Raw genomic sequence first — 10,887 nt, forward strand, 5'->3', positions numbered from 1 at the left:
CACTGTCACCCTGCAGACACTTCTGTTTCCTAATGGAAATGAAATCCTTAAATCCCTCAGAGTGGCAAGGTCAATATTTGCTGTGGATTTGCACTGAGCCTATTGCACAGCTGAGGGATTAAACTGAAACAGGGGAAGTTCAGGTTAGATATAAGGAAGAAGTTCTTCCCTGTGAGGGTGCTGAGGCGCTGGCACAGGTTGCCCAGAGAAATGGTAAATGCTCCATCCCTGGCAGTGTTCAAGGCCAGGTTGGACGGGGCTTGGGCAACCTGGCCTAGTGTGAAGCATCCCTGCCCATGGTATAGGGGTGGAACTAGATGAGCTTTAAGGTCTCTTCCAACCCAAACCATCCTGTGACTCTCTGATCTGCATCCTCCACTCGGTGGGGTGGGTTTTGTGGGGCTGTGCCCTACTGCCTCGCCTGATTCTGCTTCTCCCCGCTGCAGCGGAGGTGACTTGTGCTCCCAACCAGTTCCAGTGCGCGATCACCAAGCGCTGCATCCCCCGTGTCTGGGTGTGCGACCGGGACAATGACTGTGTCGATGGCTCAGATGAACCTGCCAACTGCAGTAAGAAGCCTGTGCGGGGATAGGGGGGTCCACACCGAAACGGGGAGCTCCCCGGTGCTTTTGCCTGCGTGCTGTGGGTCCCTCTCAGTCCCTGCAGGCACTGTGGGCAGTGGGTGATGGTGGTGGTGGCTCTGCCTTGATCTGTCCCTCTCTCTGACTTCTCCCTGGAGAACTGCTTGAAATGGGGGGATCTTACCCTCTCTATTCCAAGCAGGGGTGCTGCAGTCAGCTCCAGGCTGCTGGCACAAGGTGTTCATCAGCCCTGCCCCATGCTAACCCCACCTTGTGTCATCTCGTTTCCCCCCCCCAGCACAAATGACATGTGGTGTGGATGAGTTCCGCTGCAAGGACTCGGGCCGGTGCATCCCAGCACGCTGGAAGTGCGACGGGGAGGACGACTGCGGGGACGGGTCCGACGAGCCCAAGGAGGAATGCGGTGGGCAGGGGCTGGGGAGATGAGCCCAGAGGGCACCTTGTGGCCGGGAGCCCTATGGCAGGGCGATGCTGACACTGTCCCTCTCCCATCCCAGACGAACGTACCTGTGAGCCCTACCAGTTCCGCTGCAAGAACAACCGCTGCGTGCCAGGTCGCTGGCAGTGCGACTACGACAACGACTGCGGGGACAACTCGGATGAGGAGAGCTGCAGTATGTGCTGCCTTTGAGCCTTTGCTATCCCGGGAGCTGGTGGAGAGGGGAGTGGTTCAGGTCCCCCCTTCCAGCCCCTCTGCCTGCCAGTGCCCCCAGCTCTAAGGGGGAGCATCAGTGTCTGGGGAGCTGCCATCCCCCCCGGGCAGACCGTGCTTGGTGCCAGGGCTCTGGCTGCCCCAAGTGGGGCAGGTAGAAGGGAGGAGGTGACCCCACCATCCACATGGGCCCTGCCATATCCCAGAGGGGCTGGGGCAGAGCCAGACCCTCTCCCCACCATCAGCTCCCGCCTGGGTCCCGCTGTCTCCCTGCAGCTCTCTAGGGTGCAGCTTTTTGTTTTCTGTTGATTTCACATCGTGGGTTTGAGTTTGTGCCATTTCACTTCATCTTATGTTTTTCTCCATTTCCACACTGTCGTTACGGGGCACTCAGAGGTAGGTTCCTGCCAAAATCTTTTTAATTCCATGTACAGTCCCTCTAAAATGAATGAAGACAATAAATTCTAGGTGAGGGCAGAAGGGTCGGGACCGGACAACCCAGCCGAATTTACCAAACATCAGCACCAGCATCTCCCTCCACTGGAGCCGCAGCTGGGGAGGGTCCGACCCTGCTGCCTCCACTACTGGGGCTCATGCATGGCTCATACTTGGCTCCAAAATCCATCCCCTCCTTGACCCTTCCTGCTCCAGCTGGATACTCCCTGCCTTCCTCTTCCCCTATAGTCCTGTTGGCCGCCTGCCCCACACATCCTACACCAGGACAATAGGGAAGGGAAGGATCCCAGTGGGAGACTGCCCTCCTGCAGGCGGGTTTGGCACCAGCTGTGCCAGTGTTGGCCCATTGGGCTGCGAGGGCCCTGTCCCTGTGCCGTGCAAGGAAGGGATGATGTGCCAGCACTGCTAGACCTGGCCATGGGCAGCAGGGAGCTGTAGGGCTGGTGTGGAATGACTTGGGGGCATGTTCAGCTGGGAAGCTGCCAGGAGCTGATCTGTATGGCCATGGTACCCCCCATCAAAACCCCCATTTCCCTGCAGGGAACTGGGATGGGAAGGGGGCTGGGAGGTGGTATCAGCCATGCCCCTCTCTGGCAGTTCCTCCGGCTCTGCTTGCGCCCCACTCTGTTCCCAGAGCCACTGGACATGTGTCTGTGTCAGCCTGTGCCCCCCAAGCTGCTGGCCCTCGCAGCCTGCCCGCAGATCACACTGAGGGCTCACCCTGTGTTCTCTGCCCCCAGCGCCCCGGCCCTGCTCCGAGAGCGAGTTCTCCTGTGCCAATGGCCGCTGCATCGCCGGCAGATGGAAGTGTGATGGGGACCACGACTGTGCGGACGGCTCCGATGAGGTACCTTCACTCTGTGTGCCAGTGGGGACACATCCTTTGCCACCAAGCAGGGGCGGAGAGCCTGGTCCTGGGTGCAGTTAAGGGATGGGATGCTGCCCCCCATGCAGGGGGCATGCGGGGCTGTCCCTGCTCACCGCTGTCCCTTGCCCTTCCCCTGCAGAAAGACTGCACGCCGCGCTGCGAGTTCGACCAGTTCCAGTGCAAGAACGGGCACTGCATCCCCATGCGCTGGCGCTGCGACGCCGATGCAGACTGCATGGACGGCACCGACGAGGAGAACTGCGGCACAGGGGGTGAGGGCAACGCTGCGAGGGTCCCTCTGGGCTGGTTGTCCTTGTCCCCTCGTGTCTCCTGTGTCCCTAGTGCGGGTGGGAGCGCTCTGGGCATGCACAGGCACATATCCAAGCACTGGAGAGCCCCCCAGCTATGCTGTAAATTGGAATTGCAGCGCCAGGGTGGTGTGTTGGTAGCCGGGCAGCAGTGGCTCACATGTCTCCTCCTGTCCTATGCTGTCGCAGTTCGCACGTGTCCCCTGGACGAGTTCCAGTGCAACAACACACTGTGCAAGCCCCTGGCCTGGAAGTGTGATGGGGAGGATGACTGCGGGGATAACTCAGATGAAAACCCCGAGGAGTGCTGTGAGTGATGCCACATTGCCTCTCCCCATTCCCTGGCATGTGCTGCAGGGGCAGCAGTCTGAGGGGTGACAGTCCCAGAGCGTGGGTCCCCTCTGGGCCAAGGGGTGGCTCCAGTTGGAGGTGCTGGGGCTGGCAGTGGGGAGCGGGGCTGTGGGGCAGGGTGAGCACAGGGCTGGGCCAGGAACTGGGCGATTGTCTTTGCTTCAGTCTCTTTGCTTTAGTCTCCGGAGCCCGCTCGCCCTCGTGGGACAAGCCTCCCCGGAGGCAGAGGCCGAGCAGCAGCTCGTGACAAGCGTGACAGCCCGGCTATGGCGTCTCCTTTCACCGTCACCGTTTGTTTCTGTTTGCTGGTGCAGTGAAATTCCAGTGTCCCCCCAACAGACCGTTCCGCTGCAAGAACGACCGGGTATGTCTGTGGATCGGTCGACAGTGCGACGGCATTGACAACTGTGGAGACAACACGGATGAGAAGGACTGCGGTGAGTGGGGCTGCCTGTGGGCACCACTCCATGCCCGGCATCAGCAGAGCAGTGGGTCGCAGAGCCCGGTGTTTAGCCCAGATGCTGACATTTGCTTTGCCATTCCTCATTCCCAAACCCGGGAGGCGGGTGCCGGTGTCCTTGTCCCTTTCTGCACTGTTTGCACCCCGAGGCTCTGGTGGGGCTGGGTGCCCGTGGACATGGAGCATCACAGCCACAACCTGTGCTCCCACAGAGTCACCCACAGCCAAGCCCAAGAGCTGCAGCCAGGACAAGAACGAGTTCCTGTGCGAGAACAAGAAATGCATCAGTGCCAACCTCCGCTGCAACTTCTTTGATGACTGTGGAGATGGCTCCGATGAGGAATCCTGCTCCCATGGTGGGTGGGCACTGGGGTGGCAGAGGGGGGACGCTGGGGGAGCCGTGAAGGCAGAGGTGCTGACAGCGCATCCCCACTGCAGACCACAAGTCGTACGACTGCATGACCAACACCACCATGTGTGGGGATGAGGCCCAGTGCATTCAGTCGCAGTCCACCACGTACTGCACGTGTCGTAGAGGCTTCCAGAAGGTGCCAGACAAGAATTCCTGCCAAGGTACTTCCTGACACTGCCGGCGAGAGTTTGGGGTCTGGGCTATTGGGTTTAGGGTTGGGTTTTGCCCCTAAGATGTGTCTTCACCCATGCTTTGGTATCCATGGGGCATGGAGACAGATGGGGTCTCCAAGTGCTGGGTAGCACAGACCAGCCCCCGAGGTGGGCACCCTCCTGTTCGCTCCCCAACTCCCATGTTCCCATTACCCAGATGTCAACGAGTGCCTGCACTTTGGGACCTGCTCCCAGCTCTGCAACAACACCAAGGGCTCCCATGTCTGCAGCTGCGCCAAGAACTTCATGAAGACGGACAACATGTGCAAAGCAGAAGGTCAGAAGGGAATGGGGACCGGCCGCAGCCCTCTTCCCTCCCTGCTCCTCCTCCCCATGCATCTCTGCCCACCCTTCCTTCCAGCACTGCCTGCACCAACAGCTCCTCTTCCTCTGCAGGCTCCGAGCACCAAATCCTGTACATTGCGGATGACAACAAGATCCGGAGCATGTACCCCTTCAACCCCAACTCTGCCTACGAGCCGGCCTTCCAGGGTGATGAGAACGTGCGCATCGATGCCATGGACATCTATGTCAAGGGCAACAAGATCTACTGGACCAACTGGCACACAGGCAGGATCTCGTACCGGGAGCTGCCCGCCTCTTCCACTGCTTCCACCGCCTCCAACCGCAACCGGCGCCAGATCGATGGTGGTGTAACCCACCTCAATGTGAGCTCTGCTGGGGGGCACGGCGGGAGGCACCGAGACCGGGCTGCTGGCATCCTCTGCCCTCACCTCTCCCCCCTGTCTGCCCTTCACAGATCTCGGGGCTGAAGATGCCGCGGGGAATTGCCATTGACTGGGTTGCTGGGAACATCTACTGGACAGACTCGGGGCGGGATGTCATTGAGGTGGCGCAGATGAAAGGCGAGAATCGCAAGACGCTCATCTCGGGCATGATCGATGAGCCCCATGCCATCGTAGTCGACCCACTTAGGGGGTGAGAGACTCGAGCCCTTTCTCCTTTGCCTCTGCCCAGTCCTCACTCTGGCTCCTCTTGCCAACAAGCCCATCCATGGTGGAAGCTCCCTGTGCCCAGTGTCATCCTCAAGCTGCTGTGCCTTGGAGCCAGCTGGCTCCTTGGGTCATGACAGTGATGCTGTGGGGAGAACACGGGAGGGTTTCCCTGCCCATGGGACCTTGGACTGTCCTCCTGCTCTTCCCCTCCTTGCGCCCCTGCTGAGAATGACCTGCCTGTGTCCTTCACAGGACTATGTACTGGTCAGACTGGGGCAATCACCCCAAGATTGAGACAGCGGCTATGGACGGGACGCTGCGTGAGACACTGGTGCAGGACAACATCCAGTGGCCAACAGGTGAACCAAGACGGGTGTTGTGGGTGGCACAAGGGGTGATGAAAGCCTTGCAGGGGGGATGTACAACCCACCCGTGTTGGGGAGGGTAGACCAGGGAGCTCTGAGCCCCCTGGCAGGAGTGTGTGTAGGGCTGGTCACTTGGTCAGGAGGGGCTTGGGGTGGGCTGGGGGCCTCTACCTTACCATGGGTTGTGTGTCCCCTCAGGCCTGGCTGTGGACTACCACAACGAGCGACTGTACTGGGCTGATGCCAAGCTCTCCGTCATCGGCAGCATCCGGCTCAACGGCACCGACCCCGTGGTGGCCATTGACAACAAGAAGGGTAAGTGCTGCCCAGGAGGAGGACGCCAACACCATCCCAAATGGGATCCAGAATCCCTTGTCAGCCCTGTCCCAAGGCAGTGAGCAGCTGACTGTGCCCCCTCTTTGCTGCCCCAGGGCTGAGCCATCCTTTCAGCATCGACATCTTTGAGGACTACATCTACGGTGTCACCTACATCAACAACCGCATCTTCAAGATCCACAAGTTTGGGCACAAGGCTGTCACCAACCTGACGTCTGGCCTCAACCATGCAACTGATGTCGTGCTCTACCACCAGTATAAGCAACCAGAGGGTGTGTGCTGGGCCTGGACCCCCCACCCTGCTCCTGGGGTGGGAGAGGGATGCCTGGGGCCTGATCTCTGATGTGGGGCATTGGTGGAGCTTGGGGCAAGAGGAGACTTGGCCACGCAAGCAAGGGGCATCTGGACGGGCAGAGCAGGAGGGGTTAGTGAGGAGGAGGGTGGGCTGGGGGGGGCACCTGCAGCGGCAACCCCAGGGCATTGGACTTGCACTATAAGAGATGCCCTAAAGCTGTTGGGGAGAGCTGTGGGTCACCCCATGTCGTCCCTTCCCTCTTGGCAGTGACCAACCCTTGCGACCGCAAGAAGTGCGAGTGGCTTTGCCTGCTCAGCCCCAGCGGCCCCGTCTGTACCTGCCCCAATGGCAAGCGCCTGGACAACGGCACCTGCGTGGTCATCCCCTCGCCCACCGTCTCCCCTGTCGGTAGGTGATGCGGAGTAAGGAGGAGGAAAGAGGGATGCTCCCACCCAAACGTGGTCCTGCTCACCTCCATCCCTCCCTCCTAGTGCCCACCACCGATACCTGCGACCTGGTGTGCCTGAACGGCGGTAGCTGCTTCCTCAATGCCCGCAGGCAGGCCAAGTGCCGCTGCCAACCGCGCTACAATGGTGACAAGTGCCAGATCGACCAGTGCTGGGACTACTGCCAGAACGGGGGCACATGCGCCGCATCCCCATCGGGTGAGGGCCGAGCCGGGGGGTCAGGGCTGGTCCTGGGTGCATAAGGAGCATGCTAACGGCTCTTGGTTCTTCAGGCATGCCGACCTGCCGCTGCCCCACCGGCTTCACGGGGCCCCGGTGCAACCAGCAAGTGTGCACTGACTACTGCTTACACAACGGTAGCTGCACCGTCAACCAGGGCAACCAGCCCAATTGCCGCTGCCTGCCCACCTTCATCGGGGACCGCTGCCAGTACCGTGAGTGCTGCCCATCCAGGGCGAGGGATGCGATGCACTGGTTCCATCTTCTGGGGGATGCTCTGGGGAGAGCTTGGGTTCCCCAGTGTTCCTCTATTGGGGGATCTCTCTGGTGACCTGGGGTGGGGTGGTGGGACTGGGACACCCCGGAGGGGCTGGCATGGGGCTCACCCCACTATTCCTATGCAGGGCAATGCTTTGACTACTGCGAGAATGACGGGGTTTGCCAGATGACAGCCAGCGGTGCCAAGCAGTGCCGCTGCCCTCCGCAGTTCGAGGGCGCCCAGTGCCAGGACAACAAATGCTCCCGGTGCCAGGAGGGCAAATGCAGCATCAATAAGCAGAGCGGAGAAGTCTCCTGCATGTAGGTGCCGGGGACATTGGATTCAAGGGAGGAAGAGGGGATGGTGGGTGCAAGGAGAAAAACTGTGTCCCTGTGGGTGGATTGGTCAGAGCTGAGAGATGCTGGGTCGGTAATTCAGCGTGGGAGACATGGGGGCCACGGGCATCTCTCCCCCTAAGCCCATGTTGACATCCCAGCAGCTGCAGGGATGAGTAGAGTGCTGGGTGCTGGGGTGGTGGGGGCACACAGGGCAGGCCGGTGGTTACTGGGGGTACCTGACCCTCTCTGCCCCACAGCTGCCCAGATGGGAAGATAGCCCCAAGCTGCCTGACCTGCGACAGCTACTGCCTGCACGGTGGAACCTGCTCTATCAGTGACAAGACACAACTGCCCGAGTGCCTGTAAGCATTGCAGGGGCTGGGGGGGGGCCTGAAGAGAGGGGTACGGGTAAGCAGAGGGAAATGTGACTGACAGAGCCCCATCTGTGTGCCCCCTCCCGGCCCCCAGGTCTGTGCCCCACACCTCTCCCTGCCCCTGCCCGCATGCTGTCCCCCCTCCTTGCTAACCCCGGTGCTCTCCCCATGCTCTCAGGTGCCCGGTGGGGATGACGGGGACGCGCTGCGAGGACTTCATCGTTGGCGAGCAGCAGAGCAACCGTATGTCTGGGGCGGTCTGTGGGGCCTGATGCCAAACCGGGGGGGTCGGGGCATGTCTGCCAGTGAAGCCAATGACTGTACCTGTGCCTCTCATCCTGCAGGAACAGCCTCCATCATCATTCCCATCCTGCTGCTGCTCATCCTCCTCACTGTGGTGGCTTTTGTCTGGTACAAGTGGAGGATTAAAGGGTGAGTCCGGGGCTGTGGGGGCCCAGCCAGCACAGAAACCCTCCTTGCAGGGCTTGAAATCCTCACTTAGGAGGGATAAACAAGCAGAGACCACTCAAGTGGGGGCCCTGTGTCGCTGGCACTGACCCTCTGTCTCCCTCCCCAGCGCCAAGGGCTTCCAGCACCAACGGATGACCAACGGTGCCATGAACGTGGAGATTGGGAACCCCACTTACAAAATGTATGAGGGGGAGCCTGACGACGACGTGGGGGAGCTGCTGGATGCGGACTTCGCCCTGGACCCTGACAAGGTGAGGGACAAGGTGCCCTCATGGCACAGTGATGCTGCACTGGGAGGTTGGAGCAAGCGGCAGCAATGGGGACTGTGGTACCTGCGCCCCCTCCCATCCTCTTCCCCCCCTTCTCTGCAGCCCACCAACTTCACCAACCCCGTCTACGCCACGCTGTACATGGGTGCCCACAACAGCCGCAACTCGCTGGCCAGCACGGATGAGAAGCGGGAGCTGCTGTCGCGGGGTGCGGACGACGACCTGGCGGACCCCCTGGCATAGGGGCAGGATGGGGGGCACAGACACCCATTGCAGGAGGCGGGCGGGGGCCGGGGGGGGGGCGGGCCGAGAGCCACTGTATAAATGTACAAATGAAGGATTATTACTTTTCTATGTGAGCAGTATTATTACCTGTATATTCCCCGGTACCAGGCCCCCGGCGCCTCATTGCCAGATCCAGCTTTGGTTTATTTTCAATCTCTTTACATTTGGACCCCCCCCCCCCCCCCTCCCTTGCACCCACCAGTGGTGCCACGCTCGGGGGGGGGGGCAGGATGAAGCTCTGGGGCTGAGATTGATGGGACACAAGGGGTGATGGTGATGTGGGGCACAGAGAGGGGGTCACGCGCTCCCCTCCTCTCAACCTCCTCTCAACCTCTCCCAGACCCTGCAGCTCGCCTCTCCGGGGGCCCTGTTTCCTTTCCCCCCTGCCAAAATCCGCTGCTTCCTGGGTCCCCCTTCTGCAGCTTGGCCTCTGCAACCTGGTCCCCTTATCCCCTCTTTTCACCTTTTCCTCCATACCCCCCCACCCGGCTCTGCCCGACTGTTACAGGGGGCAGGGACAGAGTCTCCACTCTGGTGCAGGGCTGAGGGTCCCCAGCCCCTCTCTCCAGTGTCGTCCTATCTCCAACATGCACATTTTTTAACAGGAAAACAAACGAACCCAACAAATCCATGGAAATGACCTGGCTTTTATAGTAGAAATAAACAAGACGCATGTGGGGGGGGGAGTAGGGAGGGGGGGGAGCGCGGGGGGGGGCGACCCCATCCTTTTGTTGGGGGGAAATGTTTTAATAATAATTTTTGCTGGATTACTTTACAACTAAACAAAACAGATATTGTTATAAATAAAATTTTTAAAAACGGAAGCAGGCTGATGGTTGTGGGCAGGGTTTTGAGGGGGGGGTTCGAGGGCGGGACATAACTCTGCCTTGGCACCCTCAGAGCCGCGAGGGGCAGCGAGGGGTGTCATGGATGGGCGCTGTGAGGGCGAAGGGTTCCATGTGGTACCCCGGGGGAAAAGGAGGGGGGCGGTTTGGGGGGGTTTTCTCCTACGGATGCGCTGTTGTGCTCCCCCCCCGGGACCCCCGGACCGGGCACCGCTGCAGTACCTGCAGCTGCCACCAGGTGGTGCCGCCGCCCTCGAGAAGGGAGCAGGGGAGCTGCACTCCCCATGAGTGCGCCCCCACGCGGCGGTCAGGGGCACAGCCCCGTCCCCCTCAGCCCCGGCCCGGGGGGAGTATCTCCTGTGGCCCCCCGCGAGTGTCCCCTCCACAGCGACCACTCGTGGGCCCCTGCACGGCTGTGCCTCACCCCAGCACCGCTGCCCCAGCACTGAGGGCCGAGGTGGGGAGTTGCGGGGGGGAGCAGCACCCCCACCCCGGGCAGAGAGCGGGGCTGGCTGTGGGCTCATGGGGTTGAACTAGACGGGGCGAGCGCGGTGCTGGAGGCGTCGAGCCATGCCATGTGCCAGCGCCGCGGCGGTGGTGAGGGCAGCCAGGGACATGGGGGGGCAACCCTCAGCACCCTCCTTGCCAGCACCCACCTCGCACCGGCCCCCCCCCCGGCTCCGCGGGTGCGGATGTGGATGCTGCCTTTGAAAAGCCCCAAACCCCTCTGCAAAGGGATCTGGTGCGGCCCGAGCGCGGCGCGGCCTCAGATCTATTTCAATACCGGCTCTTTGTTCACTTATCGGTTTCTTATATCTCCTCTAGAGGTTTTTTTCTCCCTTTCCCCTCTCCCCCCCCCCCCCTTTTTTTTCTTCTTCTTTTCCCTTCAAACGTCTTTATTTGTTCAAACCCTCACTCATTTCCCCTTGCCATCCCTCTGCCTTCCTAGATTTAGGCCCATGGGCTGTTAATTGGGTGGGAAGGGTCTGCCCAGGACCCCAGGTCCTCTCCCAGACCCGTGAGACCCTCAGGGATACCAGAACCCCCCCCGGGAGTCCCCAGCCACGTCAGGTGCCGGGTCAATGCC

The 10,887-nt window shown here is 60.9% G+C and overlaps 1 protein-coding gene across 2 annotated transcripts in view; it reads left to right on the forward strand.

Annotated features, from left to right (window-relative positions):
- Positions 1–9,243, forward strand: part of LRP1 (LDL receptor related protein 1) — a 68,219-nt gene extending 58,976 nt beyond the window's left edge. For both annotated transcript variants that reach the window (XM_030510563.1, XM_030510564.1), the window contains exons 66-89: positions 447–569; positions 880–1,005; positions 1,100–1,216; positions 2,451–2,557; positions 2,718–2,850; positions 3,076–3,195; positions 3,552–3,674; positions 3,910–4,053; positions 4,136–4,270; positions 4,479–4,598; positions 4,718–4,989; positions 5,082–5,260; positions 5,530–5,636; positions 5,841–5,957; positions 6,074–6,250; positions 6,541–6,681; positions 6,765–6,938; positions 7,013–7,174; positions 7,364–7,538; positions 7,814–7,918; positions 8,109–8,173; positions 8,275–8,362; positions 8,508–8,652; positions 8,773–9,243. In XM_030510563.1, the coding sequence (XP_030366423.1) occupies positions 447–569; positions 880–1,005; positions 1,100–1,216; positions 2,451–2,557; positions 2,718–2,850; positions 3,076–3,195; positions 3,552–3,674; positions 3,910–4,053; positions 4,136–4,270; positions 4,479–4,598; positions 4,718–4,989; positions 5,082–5,260; positions 5,530–5,636; positions 5,841–5,957; positions 6,074–6,250; positions 6,541–6,681; positions 6,765–6,938; positions 7,013–7,174; positions 7,364–7,538; positions 7,814–7,918; positions 8,109–8,173; positions 8,275–8,362; positions 8,508–8,652; positions 8,773–8,913 (3,296 nt within the window). In that variant the 3' untranslated portion in view covers positions 8,914–9,243. The remainder of the gene's footprint in view (positions 1–446; positions 570–879; positions 1,006–1,099; positions 1,217–2,450; positions 2,558–2,717; positions 2,851–3,075; positions 3,196–3,551; positions 3,675–3,909; positions 4,054–4,135; positions 4,271–4,478; positions 4,599–4,717; positions 4,990–5,081; positions 5,261–5,529; positions 5,637–5,840; positions 5,958–6,073; positions 6,251–6,540; positions 6,682–6,764; positions 6,939–7,012; positions 7,175–7,363; positions 7,539–7,813; positions 7,919–8,108; positions 8,174–8,274; positions 8,363–8,507; positions 8,653–8,772) is intronic.
- Positions 9,244–10,887: the final 1,644 nt, after the last annotated feature.

This window comes from Strigops habroptila, chromosome 23 (assembly GCF_004027225.2).
Source record: "Strigops habroptila isolate Jane chromosome 23, bStrHab1.2.pri, whole genome shotgun sequence".
NCBI classification, from domain to species: Eukaryota; Metazoa; Chordata; class Aves; order Psittaciformes; family Psittacidae; genus Strigops; species Strigops habroptila.